Consider the following 25,259-nt stretch of genomic DNA (forward strand, 5'->3'; position numbering starts at 1 on the left):
GATCATGGATGTCACTTTTTATGGAGTTCCCAATATTTGTCACAGCTTTGTCCCCCTGCACTGAGATCATTAGGGTAAAATTTAACTAAAGAAATTGCATTGATATAAATTATATTTAATTATAATGTAATTTGTTGTTTATATAATAAACACATTAATATAAATACATACAAGAGTGTAACATCTTCTTAATGATGTTTGTATTAAAAAAACTCCAATATACCAATCACAGCTCAACCAATCAAAGCTTTCTTGTTAAATTCCTAACAAGCCAGGCACACCCATGACCTACATATAGGATAACTGATTCCAGGATTTTCACAGACTATTATAGGTAGTGGGTTCCAACGTTAAGTAAAAAGAGAGAACCGCTGGTATGGAAAATATAGTTCATAAACATGAAGAATGACTGCTGTGGGAGGCTATGTTTTAGTTTTTCAATAAATAAGAGACACTGGTATTTAATAATACATTTTAAATTGCCGAAATGGGCACCTCTAAGACTCAGGCATCTGATCCCATTAGTCTACAATGGCCACTGAGTAGAGGCCTCTGGTTCCCACCACAGTTCAACAAAAGGTTGAAACCATTTGAAACCAAACACTGAAGCTACTTCAGTTTTCCTCCAAGTACGCTGGGTCCAAAGGAAATTTTAGACAGTGAAAGTGCAATCCCATAATGTAGACATTTTGCACACCACTAAAGTAAGTATAAAGACAACAAAACTCCACCTCAATATTTTAACAAAATGTTTTACTTGAATGGCTTCCAAGGATAACTAATAACAAAGCCAGTGTAACATTCCTTATAACTTTCATGACTAAAAACTGTGGTTTTAATAGAAAACAGTCCTGGTGTTACACTGTGATAAAAATAACATATAATTTTGTAATACAAGCCGCCTTTCTCCCAAGTTTTGTATGTATAAGGGCCTTTACACTATTTTAAATTTTTGTAGTTGATGTCCACGATTGGAAAAATGTGTTCATTGATGCCTTCTTGGGTAAAGAATCCACCTTATTAAAAGGAACTGATTGAAAACCGTCAGACACCACTGGATAAACTTACAAGAGAGATTGAGAAACAGCCGAATGAGCAAGGATGAAGAGAATTATTCTTTAATGGTTGGTTGTTAAATCACCATTTACATCACCACGTCAGTATATCCAAGATAGGAAAAAGAATTCTCAAAATAGGAACGTTAATTCCACATAAAAGTATCCTTTTCATGGGGAATAACCCAAACCAAATTTCCCCTAGAAGCAATATGAGAATTGGTTTATTGTACTATTTCTTAAGTGCAAAAGAGGAAGTAAGAATGGAAGCACTGTGTAAACTTAACAGTTACCAATTTATCTTAATCCTCCCATTCTCTGTTGGAAAGGAGGGTGAAACCTTATTCAGTTTTGATAAGTCAATCTGATAAAGGAAAACAGTGAACTCTAAATGAGAGAGGGCATTGTTTGAGTAGTTAAAACACTTGCTTGAACAATTTATCTGAGCTCTGACAAGTCGTTTAGACTGATAAGATCTGTAAAATTAGTTTTGGAGTGGAGTTGTTAAGCACAGATATCTTACTCACACAAAGACTGTATAGTAGTACGGTCAATTTTTAAAGGTTGCTATATAAATTAAACGGTTTTCTTTTTCCGATATTTTTGATAAATGTTGAGGACAAAGAAGACCAATATTAGGTAATCCAGTTCTGATACAGTCCCAAGGCAAATTCAATCCAGAACTGGTTTCACGAGTTCATCACTTAAGCAAAGGAGCTCCCTAATATTTTGCATGAAAAAAAAAAATCAGTGCAGACGGCGAACAGCTCCTTTTAGTAAACTTGGGTGGAGCGACTGGAAAAAAAAAGCCAACGCCCACCCATAGTATTAAAATGCAGAAAACTTGGAGGAAAAAAAAATAAAGGAAGCCAAGAGGGGAAAAAACGCGTTCTCCTCACGTGATTACGCTGAACCCAGCGTTATCCTGCTCTGGTTCTAATTTTAGCGACTCTGGGTCGTGGGGAGGGCCCGCTTTTCCCGGTTCCCGCGAGGAGGCGGTGCGCGAAACCCGCCACGTCACCCGGGAACGCGGCGAGGGCCGGGGAGCTCAGGGCGGCGGCCGTTCCCGCACGGCGCATTCCCTTAACTCCCCAACTTGCTTGGCTTGGTGACAAATTCTACAAGTCCCGCGACACAGCCGACAAAGTCAGGACATCGGGGGCTGCGGGGCGCACGCCTTACCTGTGCCATGGCGACTGCTCCGGTCCGGAGAAGGGACGCGGGCCTGCAAGAGAAGGGACAGAGCGGGTTCCCGGAGCCAGAGCCGCCCGTCTCCGCAGCTCGGGGACCGCTCCCCGCCCGGCGCCCGCGCGAGCCCCGCGTCCCGCTCCCCACCGGGGTCCCCCCGGGCCAGGTGCGCACTCACCAGACGGAGGGACCAGTGCCGAGACCTCCCGGGGAGCGGCGGAGCGCGGGCGGCGGCGGCGGGTGGGGCAGAGATGCTGGCGCTGGAGGCTCCGGACAGCCGCTCCCCGCCGGTTCCAGGCAACGGAAACGCCCCGGCCCCGCCCCGCCGCCGGCCCCGCCCTAGGCCCCGCCCCCGCCCCGCCGCCGGCCCCGCCCCGCCCGCCGCCCCGGCCCCGCCCCGCCCTAGGCCCCGCCCCGGTCCCGCCCCGCCCTAGGCCCCGCCCTCCCGCCCCGCCCCGCCCCGCCGGCCCCGCCCCGCCCCGCCCTCAGTGCGCCGGCGTGGGAGTGCTGCCCCGCCGAGGCCTCGCCACCGGGTGGGGCCGCGGGGAAACCGGGAGGGGGCGCCGCTCCGCGCAGCCCCGGAGGCCCCTCCGCCTCGCCTGCGGGCAGGGCGCGGGCAGCTGTCCCGCACGCCCTCCTCCCCGCGGCCGCAGAGACGGTGGCCTCAGCCGGCTGCTGGGACACGGCGCGGCGCGGGTGTCCTTTTGCGGGAAGAGACAGCCGCTGCGGCCAAGGACGGCGCGCCTTTGACGGTGGAATCGGAAAAGCGTGCAGCGTTGAGGGCCACGTCCCAAGTTGTCTGTTGTAAAATTTCGGGTGTTCTTTTCCGAGTGTCCGCGAGTTCTTCCTCTCTTACACGTACAGCCGTTCGGTAACCTACGTGGGAAATTTCAAAACCTCTGCCTAGGGTCAGTTTCTATTTTCAAAACCAGCCTAAAACTTGAATGTAACTTAAATTTGATCCGTGCCCTGCATTAGTTCCATAAATATATCAATATTTCCATAAATACTTAAAATAGATGAGACTATGAAAGAGACAGAGAGAGACTGCGGGACAGTGGACGAGGCTGGTGCAGAAAAGGCAGAGCTGGAAGGACAGCGCCCTTCGGGGACGCGCTGGTGTGGGGACGGAGCCACCAGGGCCCCGCGACAAGACGAGAGGACGAAAGCCTGCAACACTAGACACCGTTAAGATGTTCTAGGAGAAACGCAAAGCTCTGTGAAGATCCCGGTTCAGAGAGAAGACTCTAGTCTGCTTTGGGGACTTAAAAAGAGGTTTTGGAGAACGAGTGTGGTTCTTTGCGTGGGACTCTCGTTTGCTTACACGGGTGAGCCACGCGCGCTTGCGGGGCTTTACCAAGTCACAGCTGAGTGGGCGTTTACTGGCAAGGGAGGCGAAGTTGCAGTGTGTGGAGCTGGCTGCATCTCTCTGCCTCCTCTGCCTCCATCACTTCTCCCTCCCAGCGGAAGGTAGTGGCTCCGCATCCTCGCCCTTTACATTTAAAGTGGTCAGAGTGTCCTTAGGAGAAACACCCGGTAGGTCCGCGGTTACTTCACAACCGCGTCCTGAGCCAACAGTGCCAAATTACTGGGAGGCTCTTTCACCCTCAGAGCTGTTAGTAAAATGAAGCCGTAATACTCCTACTGGGCCCACTTATAAAAGGACAAACGTCTGGTCTCTTGTTCATCGCTGCAGCCCCTGCACCTAGCGCTGAACCCAGCACTTAGTAACTGCTCATGGGATGTTTTCAGTGGATGAATGCATACGTGGCGGTGTGGGGTTTTTATTTTTAACAATGCTATTAACCATTTGCAAACCACTGATATTCAGAATGATGAGAAAGATGTGAACAACTGTTTAAGGAAACCTTGTAAAAGAGAGGTACCAGGTGAATATATGTATATATGTGTATGCTCAGACAGGGATTCTGGATTCTGGACGGGACTCGTCCCGGGTGGGTCAAGTTGTATTTTATGATCTTCCTGCTGCTGTGTGACCTTGGACTATACTTCAATTTTTCCTAATTAGGGGTGGTGATTAGGATTAGATGAGCTCACTTGTTTAATGCTTAGAAATTACAGGAAGACTGGTTTTAATTTCTCATCCCTCTTTCTCCTTCCAGAAAGTCTCACCACTAAACCCCACCCTCATCTTCCATGTTGGTGATTCAGCTCCCACCCACCCCACTCAGAAACCAAAATGCAGTCCCTGTGATTGCACTGCTCCATGGCTGTAGGCCTGACTTGTCACCAGCTTCTCAGCACTCTGGGGTCAGTTTGTGGTTCGCTCAGCATTGGTTCTTTACTTGGGTTTTTTCTTCCTTCATTCAACAAGTGTATTGTGTGTCAGACCCTGTCATAGGCACTGAGGATACAGTGATTAAAAAAAAAAAAAGATACACAGAATCTGTCCAGTTAGAGCATTCAGTCTACAGAGCAAATGGGTGACATGGCAGAATTCTGTTAACTTCAGGCTCAGAGGTAAGAGAGTAGGAAGGAGGCTTTGCACAGAAAGCCTTTGAAGGGTGGGTGGGTACGGATGTATCCATCCCAGAAGTCAGCCTAGCAGGGAAGGAGGCATGTGACGGGCAGAATTATAGAACTCCTTTGTGCAATCCTGTAATTTGGATGAGATGAGCATGAGGGTTCGTTCAAGGAAGAGGAAAACTGAGAGGAGGGATTTTGCCTGAGAAAGGGAATGAAGGGGACTCAGTGTCTGAAGGACAGTGAAGGACATTGTGTAATAGTCACTCTCACGTACCCTGGGGACTGTCATTCTCTGAATGGTTCCTCCTCTAACATCTTACAATCTAAAAATTCCACTGCCTGAGTGCTACAATTTATTAACCTGTAAGAATGTAATACATTCCAACTCACCAGGACACACACACGCACACACGCACGCACACACACACGGATGTGTGTGTGTTGTATTTTCCCTGCGTGTATTTTCCAGCCTCCCTTCCGGAGCACTGTCCTCTCCCTGTCTGGTCCAGTTGTTTTCTATCTGCAGCCCATTCTCCACATGGGACTCCCCTCACTCTTATCCTACACACAGGAACACAGGATGGCTAACTCATCCCATTCCCAGGGACAGGCCCAGTTTTAAAGCTGAAAGTCCAACATCGGGGCCCCCTGCAAGCCCAGGCGGAGTGGAACGACTGGTCAAGCTGCCTAGACATTCTTTTGTCTCATTCCTGTTTTAGGTCCTGTTTCCTGGATCTTCTTTCTTCTTGGTTTATTTCCTTATTTTGTGGAACCAATTCTCTAGTATTTTCCTAAAAAGAAGGTAATTTTTTTTTAACTTGCCTGTCGGAAATGTCTTTAATTTGCCTTCACTCTTGTTAGAAAATTTGACAGAGAACAGAAAACAAGATTTGAAATCATTTTCCATCTGAATTTTTAAGGGCTTTGCCACTGACTTCTAGCGTTTCCACGTGGGCGGTCAGTGGTCTGGTGCCCTTCTGATCTGGAGCTTTGTGTTTTTAATCGCTGGGAGTTCGTAGGATCTCTATCTCCAAAGTTCTGAAGTTTCACAATGGCGTGCTTTAGGGTAGTTTCTGTCTGTGCACGCATCATGCAGGGCACTGAGTGAGCTCTCTCAGTGAGAAACTTGGGTCCTTCTGCTTAGGGAAATCTTCTTGATTATTCTTCAAAAATATCCTACCCTATCTTTATGTATTCTCTCTTTCTGAAACTCCTGCTCATCAGGTGTTGGGCATCCTGAACTCTAACATTTTCCTTTTCCATTTCTTTACATTTCATTGACTTTCTGGTAGATTGCCCCAAATTAATCTCCCAAACTTGCTTCTGGAATTTTCTGTTATATTTAACTCCAAACAGCAGTATTCTGCTCTCTGAATAGTCCCATTCTATAGCCTTCTCTCATCATTTCCCAGACGTGCGTTTCTTGTTATCACACGAGGATGTTAACTACAGGGTTTCTTTGATAGTTTTTTAAGTTTCCTTCTGCTCCATATATAGTTTCTATTTTCTTCAACTGTTTGTCTGATTTGGTTCTATCTGTCATGGCATAAGCTTTCCATAAATATCTGGTAGTCCTTGGCTATCTGCTCATATATTAAAATAGAGTAATAAAATAATAATAATAATAAAAGATGAACAGACTGGTCCACATCCCTGTAGGATAATCTGGCTAGATTGTTTTACTGCTGCTTGTTTGTTTCTAGTTTTAGCTAGCTTCCCATAGGAGACTCAATCACTCTCTCACCTGGAAAGTGAAAGCTCATTTCTTTCTTTTACAGACCTGAAACTGATCAGTCCTCCCAGTGTCAGGACCATGGCACCCTACTCGAATATTCCTAAATATTTCTGAGACCCTGTAGTTAAAGTCAGCCTCCTCAGCTTTCCTGACCGCCAGTTTCGTTTTCAATTGTTAAATCAGTTTTGCCACTAGTCCATCTGCTTCCAGTTTCCAACATTTCCATCGCTTACATGCGCTTCATTTTTCTGCCTAAAAAAATTCTCTTTACTGTCACTTTTACGTCATTTCTGGAGGGAGGTGAGCAAAGGTGTGTTTGCTCCGGCATATTTAACCTGAAGTCTTGAAATCACCTTTCTTTGTGTGTGTTCCCCGGTCGATCTGGAAGCCGTATCTATTCATCATGACTGCCAGTGTCTGACGAGCTGCCTGGCGTACATTAGAAGCTCAATGAGTAAGTGAGGGTTTATTGAATGAATGCACAGAAATTCTAATCAATGTTTTGTTTTGTTTTCCTCCCCAGTGTTTCATTTCCCCCCTTTCAGCTAGGCTAATCTGTTATCATTGCTTCAGGGGATGCATGAGATAACAGGCAGCAAACTATGCCTGGATTTTGAGCTTCACAAACCTAGGTATTTAGTAAAATTGAAAAAACTTGTAGCATAAGCAACGTGTTGGGGCAGAACACTGTGAAGCATACATCTGTGTCTGCCCCACGACTCGAAGACGGATCCAAAAGCCAGTCAGAGCTCAGCTCCAGTGAGGCAGCAAAGCCCTACAGAAAAACATACTGTGCCTGGGCACGTGGGGCCATTTCATCCCGCGAGAATGGCTCAGGAGCACTGGAAAGTTCCCTTTGCATTCAAGAACGGAGGCAGGTACACAGAGAAGCGAGTGGATCGAAAGGGGCCTTGCAGATAAGACCGTCAAAAAGTGCTGGGCTGGACCACTGCATGGGGAGGCCGGAGGATGCCTAGGGGACGTGTCAGGGGCATATGACACTGGGCCTTAGATCCCTCCCCAGCCCTGTGCCCTGCGCTCTGTAAGTCCCTCCTTACTTAAACACAATTCTAGGGAAATCCTCAAATTCACCGAGATTAAGTTTCTGCCATTTAAGTAAAAGCGGAGGTCAAGATTGAAATTGAGTTATAAAAAAGTAAAATTACATTTCCCCCAATCTCTATTGGCTAGCTGAAATTCATATATGCTACACAGATATGGTGATTATGACTACCAGATATTCATTTTAAAATTCGTATAAAATTCCTAAGTATTTACACGACAGGTGATCAAATACGTTAACAAGCAATGTGCTAAATTGAAGTACAGATTTATGCTTGTGAAGGACAAATCATCCACAAAGTCAAGCCTGTGGTGAGTGGAATAGGCAGATGGTAGGCTCAACTGTTTCTATTGTTTGTTAATCTTAACAGCTAAATAGGGAAACAACCTCTGCCAGGCGTGTGTCAGGGCCTCTGCCCTCTGCGCAGATGAAGGGCAGAGCTCTCACTGAGAACACGTAGTGAAGCTGGTCAGAGCGCAGAGCAGCATCTGTCGGAAGCACAGCTGGGGGGCGTCGGACTTGAGTGACAAGACTCTGCAGCAGGAAGCGACATGGAGAGGAGAGGGGGCGCTGTACAGCTGGTTTTCCCTCGGGGATGTGCCAATTCTGAGCACTGGGCAAGAAAGAGCCGAGAATCCAGGCCACAGGTCTGGGCAGGAGGTCAGTAGGGGACAGAGAAGCAGCAGAATTTTGGCGTTTGGGGGAGCTGGAGAGAAAAAGTGGAATCTTGTGAGGCTGGGATGCCAGTGAGAGGGGTGGGTAGGAAAGCAAGTCTGACACTTGACCTCTTTTACCCAAATTCTGATGCTGCATGGAGCAGGGTATTAAGAAATGAAGCAGAAAGTCTGCAAAATAAAACTGAGATGTTGCCCCCTGAAAAGACTCACCAGGAGGGAAGGGCCACAGGGCACCTCAGGCCCTCAGGCGGGACCCTAGGAGGCTATTTTAGCTGGGTCTGGCTGCTGTAACGAAAATGTCGTGGACTCAGGAGCTTAAACAACCAACATTTATTTCTCACACTTTGAGAGGCTGGAATGTCCAAGATCAAAGTGCAGGCAGATTCAGTGTCTGGCTCAGAGAGGACCATCTTCTTCCTGTGTCCCCACGTGGTGGCAGGGGCAAGGAGCTCTCCTGAGTCTCCTTCCTAAAAACAGGAACCCTAAGCAGGAGGGCTCCATCCTCAGGACCTCATTCCCTCCCAGAGGCCCCGCCTCCCAGTACCATCACAGTGGGGGTTAACATTTCAACCCTATGAATTTGGGGGGACACAACACTCAGTCTGTACCAGAGGGCTACCCTCCAGGATCAGACGGCAAAGAGCCTCACAAAAGCTCTAATGCACTATGTGACGTTCTGGAAAAGGCACAACTATGAAGACACTAGAGATCAGGGTTGCCAGGGGCCTTGGGGTAGGGAGGGCTGAGTAGGTGGGGCACGGGATTTTCAGGGCAGTGAAACTGCTCTGTATGATGGGTCCATGTCATTATACATTTGCATGTACAACACCAACAGTGAACCCTAACGTAACTACGGACTTGGGGTGGTAATGATGTGTCAACACAGAGCCATTCTTGGTTTAAAAAAAAGTACCATTCTGGTGAGAGACGTTAGAATGAGAACGCTGTGGGGGGTGGGGGGGGCGGGCAGGAGCATATGGGAACTCCACTTTCTGCTCAACTTGTCTGTGAACTGAAAACTGCTCTAAAAATTAAGTCTAAAAGAACCCCTGTGATCAGCCACAGTTGGTTCCATGTCTGAGTGTGTCAGAGGGATCAGCTCCCTGGGAGAGGAAGAAGTAAAGCCTCTGGAAGATTTCACCCCAAAACCTCTATCATTTCTAAAATGCAATGTCTGGTATCGGATTAAAACTTACCAGGCATTCTAGGAGACAGAATCAATTACTAAAAACCATAAAAAAAAAAAAAGGCACAGACACACTGATCCAGATATTTTAGTTATAGAAAAAAATTAGAATAAGTATGATCAATATACTCAGGAGAAACAGTTGAAAAGAATGTGTGCTATCAGTTAAAACTAAATATAGATATGAACTGTGGAGTGCAACTACATCACTAAAGTCAGAATGATCGCATTTCACACTCACTGGGTGCTTATTTTGTGCCAGGTATTGTTCTAAGTGATTGTTTGATTTCTCACAACGATCCTGTGAAATAAATACTACTGTGGACACCCCCCAACTTTACAAATGAGGAAGCATTTGTACAAGACGGTTAAATAGTGTTTGTGGTGAAATAACCAGTCAGTGGCAGAGCTAGAATTTGAACTCGGGTAGTCCAAACTCAGAGCCCTCACTCTTAGGAAGTACGCATCTTGTACAACTGCAACAGCCACAGATAGATAAAGTTTTGGTTAAAGAGATTGGTTAAAAACCTGCACTGTTCAAATTATTTAGGTCACCAAAATGATTTCTGTTTGCTCATGGCCCCAAACCACGAGAATGTGAGAGTTCAGCCAAAACTGCACAGAGATGTATTCTGGAATCCATGCTGCTCCAATGTTTGCCTGAAAACATGAAAGACTGAGAAGAAATGTGTCTAATGTTAAGTAGACTAAAAACAGAAAATAAAAACAAGTATGCGAGATTTGACCCAAAAGAGTGTTCAGTATTAACTACCACCTAAGCTACTTTGTAAACTTCTTCCTGGATACTCTCTAATTATTATAATTGCCACGTGTGAATTTTTAGCTGCAGAACGACAGTTAACTCATTTATCCCATCGGTGAGTACATAACTTCATTGGAAAATTTCACCACATGCTCAGGGCTCAGCTCTTCCCAGCAGCGCTCCCTGAACAGAGCCAGGCTTCGTCCTCAGATGTACCCTTTGCTCGCTGACAGACACACACCCCAGGGTTGCCATCTTCCCAGGTAAATGGCTAAGAAATGTATTTGAAAGGACAGTGGCCTCCACAGCGGGAAACCCCAGCCTGTCTCCAGTACCCCCTTCCCCAATAATGGCTTTCACTGCCAGAAAATTCTACTACTAGATTTGATTTCTCCAATCTCTCTTATGCAGAAAAACCAAGTGTCCGTCACCATCTTTACCTTTGTATGAGTTAATGAAATGACTCAATCGCAGCTGGGACAGGGACGTAAGGAAGTTGGAGTTTGGACTGAGATGCAGTAAGCAGAAGTCATGACAGGTTTTTGCGTGTAAACTACAGAGTTGTTGTTGTTCTCTTAATTACTGCAAAATTAAGATAATAATGTAATGTACCTAATGGAATTGCTGTGAATATTGCATGAGAATGATGAGCATAAATACGCTTAGGATACTATGAGGCACACAATATTAGGTGCTTAACAAATGAGGGCTTTTGTGATTATATAGAATGATTTGGGCTGTAATTGAGAAATTTAAAGGAATCAAATATCTTTCAGAAGAACTGGCAAGATGGTTACAGTAGTAGATCCGAAGTTTAATAAAAGAATAAAATTAACCCTCCACTCACAGAGACAGATTTCACTGTTCCCCATCATTTCTGCTGCTTTGGATGATGTATAAGACGTGGGAGCATCGTGCGAGCTAATTGTCTAGCATACAGGCCTAAATATTCACAGATTTACAAATCCATTTAACACATTTAAGAAATTTTGTGGGATCAGAATGTCAAGTGTATAGTTAAAACCTTCTCTCCATTTATTGAGTGACCCCTTGCCTCTTTATCGGCCTATTTACTTGAGAACAACGTAGTCACCTAACGGCATAGCCACCACACAGGGTTAGGTGCACCATTGTTTCTGTCAGGTGAAACTGTCTTCTGACTCAGTTCAGCAGGCTCTGCCCACTGAGCTACTTTTTCCAATAAGAGCCGTGGATTGTATGTACGTACGACGCCGGTATTTTCTCACTGAGTTTCTTTTGTGACCAGAAGCAAACCTTTCTGTGCTTATTAAGAGGTTTTATAGGAAGTTTGGCTACAGATCAAACATAAGCCCGTTGCCTCCTGGGACAAGGACTCGGGAGTTTGCGTAATGAGCGCCTGGCTTCTCAGAATCATTTCCCCGGGGCTGGTTTTCTGGTCGGCCCTGTGGCTGATACGACACAGTCACCTGAGACATACAGTAGCTACAGGTTAGCGTGACAGGAGGGGAAAATGTAAAGAGGCAGAAGCCTCTGTTTAAACTAGGCTACGAGGTGGGTGGCAGGCCTGGCTGGAGTCCCTGAGAAGTAACCCAGGTCACTGGCTAGTGGCTCTCTCACTTACTATCTGTGCGACCTTGAACAAGTCATTCGTGGACCTTTTCTTACAGGATAAACAATATTGTTAGAATGGAGGGTTTCTAAATTCCCTTTCTCACCCTCATAGTCTATTAGTCTTACCATGGAAGAGGAAATTGAAGTTGAAGATTTTTATTTTTTTGGAGGTACCACTTTCAATAGCCAAGATAATAGCAACATATGTGGAGATATAAGATGTCACTGAAATTAAATGAACAGACAGTGCAAATAAAATCAACGTTAACTAAGTTTCTCAAGAATCACTCTCAAGTGAACCTTCAATGTCAAATGAATTGCCCACGCAAATATAGTCAACTGATTTTTACAAAGGCACAAAGGCAATCCAATAGAGAAAGGATAGTCTTCAGACAGAGCTGAAGCAATTAAACATCCATGTGCAAGAAAAATAAATAAAAGTAGACACAAACCTTACACATTTCACAAAAATTAACTCAAAATGGGTCACAGGAGGTGGAGCATAACTCCTTACCCCTGAAGTGCGGCTACATGTAGTCACTTCCTTCTGAGGAGTACAGTATAGAAAGCGGGAAAAAGGGTAACTTTATGGTGGAGAAACCAGACGGACACAGCCTCAGCCAGGTGACTAACGTCAACATCAACAGCTATAGGTAATGCCGATAGCATAACTCCTGATAAAATTTGTTGAGAACTGTGCTTTACCTCTGCGGTCTTCCTCCAAGAAACTCAGGCTAATCTTAAGGGTAAAAAAATCAGACCCGTCCCATTTGAAAGATAAAAATTGACCAATAATTCTCAAAATTGTCACAGTCATCAAAAACAAGGAAAGTCTAAGAAACTGTCATAGTCAAGAGAAACCTTCTGAGACATGATGACTAAATGTAATACTGTTTCCCCGAAAACAAGACGTAGCCCGACGATCAGCTCTAATGTGTCTTCTGGAGCAAAAATTAATATAAGACCCCGTCTTATTTTACTATAAAACCGGGTCTTATATAATATATAATATGATATAATACCAGGTGTTATATTAATTTTTGGTCCAAAAGATGCATTAGAGCTAACTGTCCGGCTACGTCTTATTTTCAGGGTGTTACATCCTAGATGGAATCCTAGAACAGAAAAAGGACATTAGATAAAAACAAAGGAAATCTGAATAAAGAAAGGACTTTGGTCAATAACCATGTGTCAATACTAGTTCCTTAACTGTGTCTTATGCACCACACTAATGTAAGATATTAATAATAGGGGAAATTGGGTGTGGGGTGTATGGAACTCTATGTACCATCTTTGTGATTTTTCTGTAAATGTTAAACTATTCTAAAATTAAAAGTTTATTTTTAAAAAATCATATGAGTTTTTGTGCATTTCCAGGCAAAATGGTCACACCAATAATACTGCCTTGAATTTTTTCTCTCTCCTTCCTTTATAGTAAATGATATAGCTGCTACGTAATATACTACCACCCTTTAATATTATTTGTTCCTTTAAGGATCCTTCGATTTTGGAAATAAGTTATATACACAGAATTACAGCTTTCAAGGTAAAATACCACCAACCAAAAAATAAGGAGAAAAACAGCTCCCATTTTGTGTGTGAGCATTTCATCACACAACGATAACAACAACAAACTATCGTCTTCATCATACAAATTAAGATGCATCCTTAGTATCCTTAGGTGCCCTGCTGGTTTGGGGAGGACCTCCTTCCATGAAATGAAGTGCTACAGAAAAGGCGACAGCAGGCTGCATTCTTCGATGCATCGTCAGTTTATCCTGGTTCCTGTTGATTTGCTGCCGGTGGAGATGTTTCCCAGGCCTGCGGTCTGGCGTAAGCCCTGCCACCCTGAGTGTTCAGAAACTTGCATTTAGTCCTCACTTACCCACCACAACCTGCGTGACACTGAACCCCCACTCTTTTCCACGTATACATGTGGAATTGGGCTGAGCTGACCCCTGAAACCTCTTCCTGTTTTGTGATTACAGACATAAGAGATACATTGGTTGATAGAGTATCATGGATTTGTTTTTCTTTTTGGTGTTTTTTTTTTGTTTTTATTTTTATTTTTTGCTTTTTTTATTTATTGGGGTGACATTTGTTAGTAAAATTACGTAGATTTCAGGTATACAATTCTGTATTACATCATCTATAAATCCCATTGTGTGTTCACCACCCAGAATCAGTTCTTCCATCACCATATATTTGATCCCCTTTACCCTCATCTATGGATTTGTTTTTCAGATTACTTGGCCTCACCTGGCACAGAGTGGGGTCCTGGGGGAAGAGAGTGTAGGATGGGTAAGAAAAAGACAGCTGAAGTTTAATCTAGAAAAGTCTTAGAGAGGATCTGACTCTAACAGTCACGTGGGAAGGGAGAGCTGACATGCTCTTGGAAGTTCCAGAGAACTTGGGGCCAACAGACATGTAGGAATGGCCTCCATCTCAACTAGCACAGTCTTTGAGGGGTGGTGGCAACGGTCACAGACGTCCCAAGAAGAGTGGCCCACTGGGGCTTGGTTGAGCAGGGAAATTCCCACTCACCTGGAAGGTTTGCTTTTAAACCTGCCTTGCCTCCCTTCCTCACCTCATCCCTTTCCTGCCGCCAGCCCCCCAAGCTTCTGATACCCGGCCCTGCAATCATTTCTACTACAAATATTTTGTGTCTGTTTGGGGCAGATTCAACAAAAAGGTTGCGAGGCACTGACCTAGGTCCTTTAACAAGCCTTTGCAATGCTGAGCCTGTGAGGGCAGCACAAAGCCTCGGCTCTGCATGCTTCACCCCTCAGAAGGCCTCTTGTCCCCAACAGCCCCCCTTTCCAGTCTCTCCATCACATCCCTGCTTATTACCTCCTTTCACAACATACAACATCGTTCCGCAACAAAGGGGATTTCACCATGCTTGGAATTAGCTCTTACTGGGTTTTTAAATTCTCAAACTCCTACACATCTTAACCCCACTACCTAGGAGTTCCGTGTAAGAAGTTTCCCCTCAATTCACAACCTTTCTTGGCAGGAAAAGGCCTGTTTGGTCAAGTTATTACGTCAGCATCAGGGGCTTATTCCTCCCCTTGGCTGGAAAGCCTCGGGTTACCAGCCCTTAAGTGATGCACTGGCTGAAAGCCACAGTGCATTACAGACGGCCGTTCCTGGAACAAGGGCCGTTCCTCGTTCTCCAAGACCGCGTTCCTTCCACGCCACCTGTGACATCAAGGAGAGCCACACATGCTTCGTGGGCAGCCTTCCTGAGAAGCCCTGCCATGTCCCATTTCCCCTAACCACTCAGAAAACAAGCACTCCACATCGCAAGCGGCCTCACAGAGGGAGGGGAGGCTCTGAGGTGCTTCTTCCCGATTTCCTCCTGCTCAGAACAATCTTGCAGTGTCATCAGAGAACATAAACATCAAAGCAGGGTGCTTCTTCATTTTCTCACAATCAGGGGAGTATCTGCTTCACCATTTGTCAGTTGCCGATAACAAGATCACAGAAAAGCAACTGCCGAGCTTCTAAGCCACAGAATCTTTTATGGTTCTTTTCCCTCAGAAGATAATCCAGGCAGTAAGACCATGGGCTGAGTGACTAATGACACCTTATAACTCTAGTAGGTTGCACACTGTTTATCAGGGTTACCTGTGTCTGAGCAGCCACGCCAGCTGCTGGGCACTTGGTGCTATAGACGGCTGGCTGTCTGCTTCATTCATTCCAGGGAGCCCCTCTCTCTGCGGAGGACAAGACCTCGAGATAAGAGTACCCGCACTTTGGCCTTCCGCTGCATCTAACACCGACCTCTACTTGTATTGTTATTCTTCTCGCATTACACGGCAATCATCTGCTTACCATCTGTCTCACATACTCGACTGTGAACTCTTGGAGGACTGCACGTATGTCTGATTTCTCTTCAGAGTTTCACTGCCTGGAGGAAAAGAACTGTTCCATGTGTGCTTGTTAAGTGAGTGAACAAACTATGCACGGCCATCAAACATGAGGTGAAGAGGCTGCACTCAGGCTCCCTCAGCTGTGAGCGGTGGGACATGGCTCACGTGACACCTTCAGGCCTCACTTCACCGTGAAGTGGGGTTCATAATAGCACTTCCTTCACAGGTTGTTGAGTTAGCACTTAGGAAGCATGTAGAAAAGTGCAGGCACACTAATGTGAACACGTGCTCACTGTGGTGGATGTCATTCAGACGATTATCCTCCCTAGGCAATGATCATACCCTACTCACAACACTGGAAGAATTTCAGTTCATGGTTCTTTGCACCAGAGCCTTGAGAGTACGGAGGCAAGTCAGACATATACCACATGGTGGACGGACAGCCGAATGACGGGTGAAGGCACGACGTCATCTGCGAACAACACGTAGGTCGTAGTGGGCAAGTAGTCCCCGCAGCCCAGGCATGTATCAGACGTTTTCCATAGACGACCTCTTTTTTACAGACTACTTTCTAGAGCAGTTACAGGCTCACAGTGCAATTGAGGGGAAGGTAAGGAGAGTTCCCATATCCATCCTGGCCCCTTGCACGTAGAGCCTCCCACATTACGAACGTCCCCACCGGAATGGGACACGTATCACAGCCGATGAACCTACATGGTCACATCATCATCACCCAAAGTCCCTGGGTTGTTTTTGGGTTCACCCTGGTGTTGTACATTCTTCGGGTTTGGACAAACGCACAATGGCATGGATCTACCATTATGGTACCACACAGAGTCGGTGCACAGTCTGAAAAACGCACTGTACGTGACCTTTCCATTTTCAAAACAACTCTGAGGAGGTATTATGATTATTACCATTTGTAGGAGATGAGGAAAAGGAGGCTCAGGGACGTTGAACAATTTCCCGAAGATCATAGCCTAACAAGTGGGTGCCCTGGCTCCAGACCTGGGCCCATGATCTTTGTTCCAAGCTGCCTCCCAGCAGAACATGCCGAGAGCAGATGAGTCACCAGAAAGCGTTAAGTGTTCACTCAGGAGAGTCCAGCTAAGGAGGGCGTGGGTCGGTGTCAGCTGTCCCTTCAGCCTATGGTGCCATATATATGTAGCATCATTAAATGATTATATAGTCCTAATCAAATAATTAGTAATGCATGAACTTACCCCTGAGAGTCCTCAGTCAAAGCTGTGCCATGCCTTCAAAACTCTAAGGATCCATTTCATATATTCCAGACCACTGGAATAGACCACAGCTCATTTCCCAAAGAGGCACTAATATAATGGGGTGTTTTTAAATCACAACACTGCCCATAAGGTTGGGTGAAGAAGCTAAATTTTTGAGTGTTAAATAACTTGTCTAGAGTCTTACAGTTAATAAGAAGCAGAAGATTGAAACTCAGATTTTTCAGCTACCACAGGGGCTCTCTGACAGTCAGCCCTCGGCCATTTAGTGTGTAAAAGCTTTGCAACTCTGCTGAGTAAGACAATCCCTACCCTTCTCGGGGAGGTAGACCCTAAATAATTACAATAGAGTGTAACAATGGTGATAGGAGATACAGCCAAGATGCCACTGGAACACATGGAATCCTCTACGAGGGCGTGACATTTGAGCTGGGTGTTGGAGAATGAGCAGGAGCTCACCCGGGAAGGGCAGTGCAGGGTAAGAAGAAACCACTGCTTGTGCAGAGCGGGCAGGAAACATGAGGGAAGTGATTTCTTGATCCTTGCAGCATTTTAAAAGGTGAGACATTTTAAATTATATTATTCATGATGCAACAGTAATAAACCTTGCAAAAATGTCCTCTAAACATGTCTACTTGCTAAGGTTTAGTGTGTGTGTGCATGCGTGTGTGTGTGTGTGTGTGTGTGTGCGTGTGCGTGTGTGCACTACCATCACGGAAGACTGGTGTGCTTTAGGACTATCACTTGGTTTGTGTCCTTGTGTATCTCAGTGGTTCCCACTGGGGCCATTTTGACCCCAGGGGACATCGGGTAATGTCTGAAAACATCTTTGTTTGTTACAACTTGAGGGGACTGAGGGACCCCACTGGCATCTAGCCGATGGAGGCTATAGATGCTGCTAACTGTCCTGCAATGCACAAGCCACCCAGCCCACCCACAACAAAGAATTATCCCACCCAGAACGTCAATTGCTCCGAGGTGAGACTCCCTGCCTGCTGCGTGGAAAGTCACGGATCTCTCTCCAACCACCAGTGGAGGCCAGAGCAAGGGCGCCATGAACCAAACCACATGTTTCCATTTCAGAGGAAGCAGCCCTGAGCTAAGGAACCCACTGTGGCCTCACCACCGGGCAGGAAGGCTGCTCTGCATTATCTGGGCACAGAGGCCCGACGGAGAAGACAGGAAAAAGCAGGCAGGCCAGGGGTTTGAGAACCATGGTGTCCCTTAAATTAACTCCCTGCTGGTTTACCTAAGAAGCAGAGCCTCCATGCGGGGTCAAAGGCCCTGCCTCGGTCTGTGAAGTGACACAGGAGCCAGTGGTTAGTCCTTTTTCCTGTGTTTCGCTGTCTTTACCCCTGTACTCGTACGCAGCAGTAACCCCAGTGAGTGGCCCTTACCGAGAGCCGTCAGCATCCCAGCGCCGGGCTACTGCTGTGTGAGAACTACTGACGGGCCCCCCATCGCAATACTACTTTCTCCTGCTGGACACTCGTCCCTAGAATGAGGGGAAACCCTGCAGCAGTCCCACCGAGAGGGCAGTCCCTCTGCCCGGGACACAACACAGGGCCACCGGCTTTCAGTCATCACACCCGTGGACTGCGTAACAGTTACTGCGGGTCCCTGTCTGTCAGGCTATTTTCTCGGAAGGCTCTTACCCCCAAGAAGCCTGCAGAGAAAATAATATGTATTTCTAGCAGCTTCTGGTCCACAAACGCTCGCAGTTACACATCGTTATGATAGACGAGCCGTGTCTGTTCCTCAGTGGTTCCAGACAAAGAAAGTATTATCCTACAAGCAAAGACCTCATGTTCTGGGGAGCTTGGCTTAGTCCCGGCCCACTGCTGGGGCTCAAGTGGGAGGACCTCAGTTGTAAGCGTTGCTTTGTGTGAGAGCTTTAGATGGGGCGGAGGCGGCTGCAGCATGGACAGCCACCAAGAAGGAAGCGTGATGACTGTTCCCAAGGCCCTCACTGCAGCCTGGAAGGTGATTTTCAAGAGTTTTAGTCCTTGACTCCAGTGAGAAATGTGTTTTACTAGCTCCGAGCAGAAGTTTCATAAAACACTGTTTACATTCCCTGTTTGTGACACACTGCTTTCTCTGTGCTGACTCCCTTTCACTGTCTTTAATCCTGACCTTGAACTCGTGGGTGAGCACATGCCCTGGTCTGTCCAGGACAGTCTCAGTTTATGCTTGTTGTACCATGTAACTATGTATAATCTCCGTCTTTCACTCACTAAATTGATGCTCACGATTGGAAAAACACTGCTATAAAAAAAGAGGCCGCAAGCAGCAGGGGAACGGTTTGCACAAAGAAAAAGAGCTGTCTCAGGGCCCACATGGCAAAAAAGAATCAGCTTTGCAAGGAGCTGGCTTCTCCCAAAGTCTACACCGAGGTGTGGGGTTTGGGGGCACCACCCCTTTGGCGGGGCACACAGGCAGCCGCCTGCGACGCGATGTCGCCCCCACGTGGTTCCTCGCGGGACCGCAAGTGCAGGAGAATCATTGCTTCAATCAGACCCCCTGTGATGGGATTGGCACCTATAGTATGCAGGGTGGGGCAATAATGAAGTTACATCCAGTTATTTCTGGTAATGTTTAAACCCAGAGTTTCAAAACATTAGTTACCATTAAGTTTCATAAATACCTGCCTCACCCAAACTATGTGAGAAATAAATGATAGTTGCATAACAAAGTTGCCTATTTATAACAAGCTATTCAAAAGTAAAAATACAGAAATTTCAGTTTCTTTTAACTTTAAATTTTTCTTATACGTACAAGGTTTTCTATAGCTTTCCTGTGAATCACATTTAAATTAGACACAATTTTAAACACTTAAAAAAAATGTTTTCTCCTATGGAAAAGGGGACTTTTACTTTCCCTAAAGTGCTTTGGATGTTCTTTTATTTAAGTCCTTCTCCACGTTTTCCCCGTCTTAGGATATGTTTGAAATGAGTGAAATCATACAGAAGTTGTTATGATGCTGCAATTCAGGAGGAAGTTTGAAAAGCGAACTGACCCATATCCTCCCCAAATATTGTATTCTTAGCCAGAAAAGAGCAATTTTTCGTTACATTATTAAAAAGGGATTCCACATTTCTACTTGAACTGACTCACAGCAAAGCACGCCGATCCCTCTGCCTTCTGAAAACACTCCTCTGTAATTCCCGTTGCTGCCGCGGCCCTGTCCTCTGAGGTCTGCCTTCCGAAAACAAAGCCAGCACGGAGTGGACGGGCACCCATGGAGCTCCCAGGTTGTCCTTCGCGCTGCTGCTGCCCCGCTGGGCGTGACGGCCCCCGCCTGGCGCGCGCGGTCACGCGTGGCTCTGTGCTGTGCCAGGCCGTGGGCTTCGCGGAGCACGCAGCTGCCGGCTTCGTGCGGCTCTCCGGGCAAGCGCCCAACCCCGACGGGCTAACACGGGCGTGGTAAGAGAGAGAGATGGAAGGACTGTGGTCCCGAGTGCTCTGAAATGGCTTCAGGGCCGTGGGTGCTCCTCTCCCCCTTCTGTCTGTCCTCAACACGATGGCAGAGATTCTGGAAAACTGTATCACATCATAGCACTTCTCACCTCAAAACGTCCCAGTGGTTTCTCAGTTCACTCAGAGAAGAGCACACATCTGACAGTGACCTCTAGAACCCTGCATGAATGGCCACCTGTCACCATCTGACCTTGTCCACCAACACTCAGCTTCTCCCCCACCCGTGGCACACGGCCCACTTGGCAGTGGCATGCCAGAACGTTCCCACCGCAGGCCTGGGCACTTGCTGCTGCTCTGCGTGGGACCATCTTACCCCAGGCTCCTCTCTTCCTTTAGGTCTTTACTCAAATGTCACTGCGTGCTGAGGCCTGCCCGCATCTTGCCCACATCTCACGTCCCAACCATGCCGCCCTCTGATGTTATTCTTCCTGTTAGCACATGGACTCTCCAGAGCTTTGTGAAGGTGGGGCCTCATCCTCCAGAGCCTGCCAACAAACATTCAGATGACATTTACATGGTGCTGTGCCCCCAACAGGTAGATACATACATTCAGGAAGCAAGGGATGGAAGCAGAAATGGCTCGATGACTCACTCCCAGTGATCTACTTGGAGAATGCGTTTCCTGTCCTGTCAACTCTGGCTTCTGGGTGTTCAGAGGTCCCCCCAGGGGACACAGCAAGAGTCCCATAAGCTACAACTGCCACCCAGGCTCTTCAGGCTGCGTTTGCCAAGCGACCCGCAGACAGGAAACACAGTGCCAACCTGACTGTGAAATGGACCCTGATCGTCACAGGGGGCACAGGAGGAGTTTGTCCACATCTGGTGACTCAGGCAGGCCCTCTGCAACGGACAGCTATGCGAGCCACAGGCTGAGAAAGGCACGGTTACGAGGGGTGAAACCACGACGCGAGGCAGGCCACGGAGAGCAGCGGAGATGCAGGGATGAGCTCCTGTCAGCCACACTGACAAAACCTTCAGCAGCTCTGTACCTGCCATCGTCCGCTAATTCCCACATCTCAACTTTAGAAAGGAAGCACATGGGGATGGGGGGAGGCAGGGAGGCTTACAATAAAACAGTGAAACACCCAATGTGTTTAGTCTAAATTCACCCAAACGTGTTTAGTCATCACAGTGACTTCTACCCCAGCTCGGGCAAAACTTCAGGACCTCTGGGGAAAGACGGGGCCTCCTAGCAAGACCATAGGAATAGACACCGTCCCTGGCTTCCTCTCCTATTTACCACCGTTAGTCACCATCATCATAATTATTTACATGATCGTAAACACTAATAGCAGCATAATTAGTATCAATCATGCTTTTCTCTTTCACTCATTGGTGGTGATTTTGTATGAATGTATAGGAGGCATTTTATATTTCTTCTGGAAAAATATGTGGGGCTGAGATATATCTATATCTATATCTGTATCTGTATCTGTATCTATATCTATATCATCTATATCTATCTATACCAGGGCTGCCAAAAAAATGTATACACATGATTTGCATTTATCTTTTGTTAGCGGTATATATTGAGTATTACAATTTTCATACAGTTTTTTTCTGTATATATACAGAGGGTGCCAAAAAATGTATACACATTTTAGGACAGGAAAAAACTGTATTAATATATACCGATAACAAAAGATGAGTACAAGTCATGTTTGACTTCCGCAATGGCAAGAGCTGCTCAAAGTGGTTACCATCAGTGTCCACTACTGATAAAGGTAGACTCCCTCTCCCAGGACAGAAGTGTCACCTCACAAGAGAGAGGCTGTGAATTTAAGGAAATGTAATGACTGTGGAGAGAAGCTAGCTCATCTCTGAGGTCTGAGCTCACATCTTGTTACACATTAGACATTCTTACAGGAGAAAGGACCCACTTAGTATGACATGACACATGTGGAAAGGTTTCGAGTATAATTCACTCTATCACAGAATAAATTTCTGGGTGTAATGAACGTGAAAACACCCACTGCTCCCCTCGCTCTTTACCGCAGAACCCACGCCAGAGACGGAGCTGTGCGGTGACTGGAGCGCCTCCTGTCACCTTGCTGGACAGAAACCTCACAGACAGAATGCGTGTGCAACGCTTCAGACCATTCTGGACATCACAGAGCTCACCTGAAATATTTAAAGTTCAACCTGGCATCTCTCTGCTCTCCAACTACTCAGATACTCATGAGCTCTGCACATATTTTGGGCTCTTGATTATGTCTAAGTTAGGTCAAGGGGTCTGCCAACATCGATCAAATCCTCTCAGGATGACTAACTTCTAATGGTTCAACTGAGCAGATGGAACATAGTTGGAACTCTTCAAATGTCTCTGTATTTTGAGGTTCTGGGCAGGAAGCTGAAGGACCCCAGAGCACAGGAAGTGTTTTTATCCTTCCTTCCAGGAAAAGGCTGTGATGTTGCAAAATAAAGGAGGAAGTGAGAAGTCACCCTACCCTGGCTTTGTTTATGGGAGGGCTGAATTTAGATTTCTTCAGAGGCTGGAGAGATCTTCCTGGGCTGGAAGGGATATACTTGGCCGGAAAGTGCCAACCTGAAATGTGCCTGGAGGGAAAGTGCCCAGATAAAACTACATGTGCAGAGACCAGGTATGGCACGAGAAGAACTCTGGCATCACAGTCGACCAGTTCTTCCTGGCAGAAAACAAGAAAGTGGGCCAGGTACAGTACTACAAACTCACATGTCTATATATGAATTAACAAAATATAGGTTATGAAGATGTGAACTTGAAATTTTAACAAAAGGGGATGAATGCTGTGTCCGACAAAAGAAGTTACTGTGAAATGGGATGAACAGCTAGAATGCGGGGATGGAAGACGATACACCATGTTGAATAGAAACAGCAGCTAACATTTATGGAGCACTTACTCTGTCACATAGGGCCATGTAAGCTCAAGGTATCCTGTAAGTGTTATTATCTGTATGTTTCAGACCGTAGACAGAGGCACAGAGAGAAGATGGAACTAGGGTTTGAATGCAGCCGTCTGGCTCTGATTTCCAAGACTTAAGCACCACCTCTCGGGCAGATTCGAGCTGCCAACATAGGCAAAGAGTGGGCTCCGTGTGAGATCATTTCAGTTGGGAATAACATGAGAAAGAAAACTCAAATTCTTGTGAGACAGCCATCCCGCAGGCATCACTTATAATAGAGCAGTTAAACGCGGAGGGAAAACTGGCAGAGACAAAAGTAGTGGTGATTGGTGATTTCAGCTGCCAGGAACTGCTGTCCACATGCCCTCCCTTTCACAGTTGGGTCCTGAGAAGCCAAGGCTGGCCAGGGATGGGGAGGAATCACGGGAACAGGGTGGAAACTTTGAGTTTGGAGGCAGGCAAATGGTGCTGTTTTCAAAAAGCAGGCAGAGTGGGTGGAGGTGAGGAGTCTGGGAATTATGAAGGAAGACTGGATGTCAGTCCACATCAAAATTCTCTATTTAAAAATATAGTTTTCAAATTTAGAAATGAAGCCATGTGAAAACCACTGAATCATACTTCATATTTTGCAGGGGTGGAGAGAATATTCTACATGTAGGGCAGTGGTTTCCAGTTCCCCCAACTCCAGCCTTTCCTGGCTAGAATGTACTGTGGCCGCCAGGTTAGACAGTATAGCTGCCCTGGCTGCACGCTGGGTTGTGTCGGCGGTGGGGAATCTGGAATCAATCCTGTCACCGACCAGACACCCAGTGAGCCTAAAGTGAAATTCTGACTCACAGCCTGTTTCTGCTCACCGCTGTGCGGGCCTGGACCACATGACTCGGCTTCCAGCTCAGCGTCTCTGCCTTGCTCTCTGGTTCCATGTGTCCTGGACGCTGCCCCTCACTCTGCTCCATGGGGTGCAGCTTCCTTTCGTTCCAGATGCCAGCCTGTTGTAAATGGACTGATTGCCAGATGCCCAGTGCCACCTACTGCACGTCTGCTTGCTTCTAAGAGACAGGAAAAGACAGAGCCACTGCTTACACATGCCAGCTTAACTGCTCGAAGAAACTGCTAAGTGGCCATGCAGTGTATCTGCTCAGATGCCCACCCCTCCCAGAGTGGGTGAGAGGACTTGCCAGCCCACGCCCATGCCAACAGCACCCCTTTCAAGTGGAATATTATCACATTGGACGGCGTCCAGAGGAGAGCAAACAGAATGGTAGAGTATGGCATCCTCTGAAAGAGGCTTCAGATGTTTAACTTAGAAAAGAGCTCTCGTGTGAAAGAACTCGAGTTATGCTGTATCACCTCCAGCGTGGGTGAAGTCCTGCTGCCCCACGTGTGTCCACAGGCAAGTCAGCACACTCACACCTAATGCTCAGCACCACTCGCCCCTGAACATGCTACTGACTTAGTTATTTGTGTAAGGAAATGATCAAGGCGCAAAATATCAGCTGTGAACCATCTTTCTTTTTTGGTACCATGTTTGCTAAGGAGCTGACTGCATCCTATAAGGTGATTGGAACAATGTAACAAGTTCTTCTCGTTTTTTGTTTGGATCCCAATATTAAGATGACATATACTAGATGAAAATTGTCTAATGGTCAATTAACTTATAAAAAGATGTTCAATCTTATCAGTAGTTTTAAACTATAAGTAAAGAGTTTTTTTATCTATCAGATTAGAAAAGATATAAAAGGTGGGCAAAAGCTTTTTGCAAAAATATGAGGAATTGAACATTTTCATGCATTATTGGGTAGATTACAAATTGGCATAAGCTTTCTGGAAATAAATCTAACAATGACAGAAACACAAAGTGTGCACATGCTTTAGCTCAACAATCCTACTTCTAAGAATTCATCCTAGGAAATAATTCTGGATATACAGAACGCCTTAGCTGATAAGGACTTCCAAAAAGTTATTCCATTCATTTACACTAATGAAGAATCGGAAACAAATGAACTATCCCCCTGTGTGGGGTTTGGTATGTAAAT

The 25,259-nt window shown here is 46.2% G+C and overlaps 2 protein-coding genes across 16 annotated transcripts in view; both read right to left on the reverse strand.

The window, feature by feature from the left end:
* ANXA5 (annexin A5) overlaps positions 1 to 2,591 on the reverse strand; it is a 28,134-nt gene extending 25,543 nt beyond the window's left edge. Inside the window, exons 1-2 of the mRNA XM_081077120.1 lie at positions 2,422 to 2,591; positions 2,238 to 2,280 (exon numbers count right to left, since the gene is read on the reverse strand). Of these exons, the coding sequence (XP_080933246.1) occupies positions 2,238 to 2,246 (9 nt within the window). The 5' untranslated portion in view covers positions 2,247 to 2,280; positions 2,422 to 2,591. The remainder of the gene's footprint in view (positions 1 to 2,237; positions 2,281 to 2,421) is intronic.
* A 136-nt stretch (positions 2,592 to 2,727) lies between these two features.
* The window catches only part of LOC308509287 (uncharacterized protein), a 53,567-nt gene continuing 31,035 nt past the window's right edge, over positions 2,728 to 25,259 (reverse strand). For 5 of the 15 annotated variants that reach the window (XM_081077131.1, XM_081077128.1, XM_081077134.1 and 2 more), the window contains 2 exons: positions 24,061 to 24,272; positions 2,728 to 3,119 (listed from right to left, as the gene is read on the reverse strand). In XM_081077131.1, coding sequence (XP_080933257.1) covers positions 2,729 to 3,119; positions 24,061 to 24,179 — 510 coding nt within the window. In that variant the 5' untranslated portion in view covers positions 24,180 to 24,272 and the 3' untranslated portion in view covers position 2,728. Of the gene's footprint in view, positions 3,120 to 19,977; positions 20,826 to 24,060; positions 24,273 to 25,259 lie in introns of all 15 variants that reach the window. The other 10 variants (XR_013995164.1, XR_013995166.1, XR_013995168.1 and 7 more) reach the window with 4 other exon arrangements.

This window comes from Rhinolophus hipposideros, assembly GCF_964194185.1.
Source record: "Rhinolophus hipposideros genome assembly, chromosome: 16".
Taxonomy (NCBI): Eukaryota; Metazoa; Chordata; class Mammalia; order Chiroptera; family Rhinolophidae; genus Rhinolophus; species Rhinolophus hipposideros.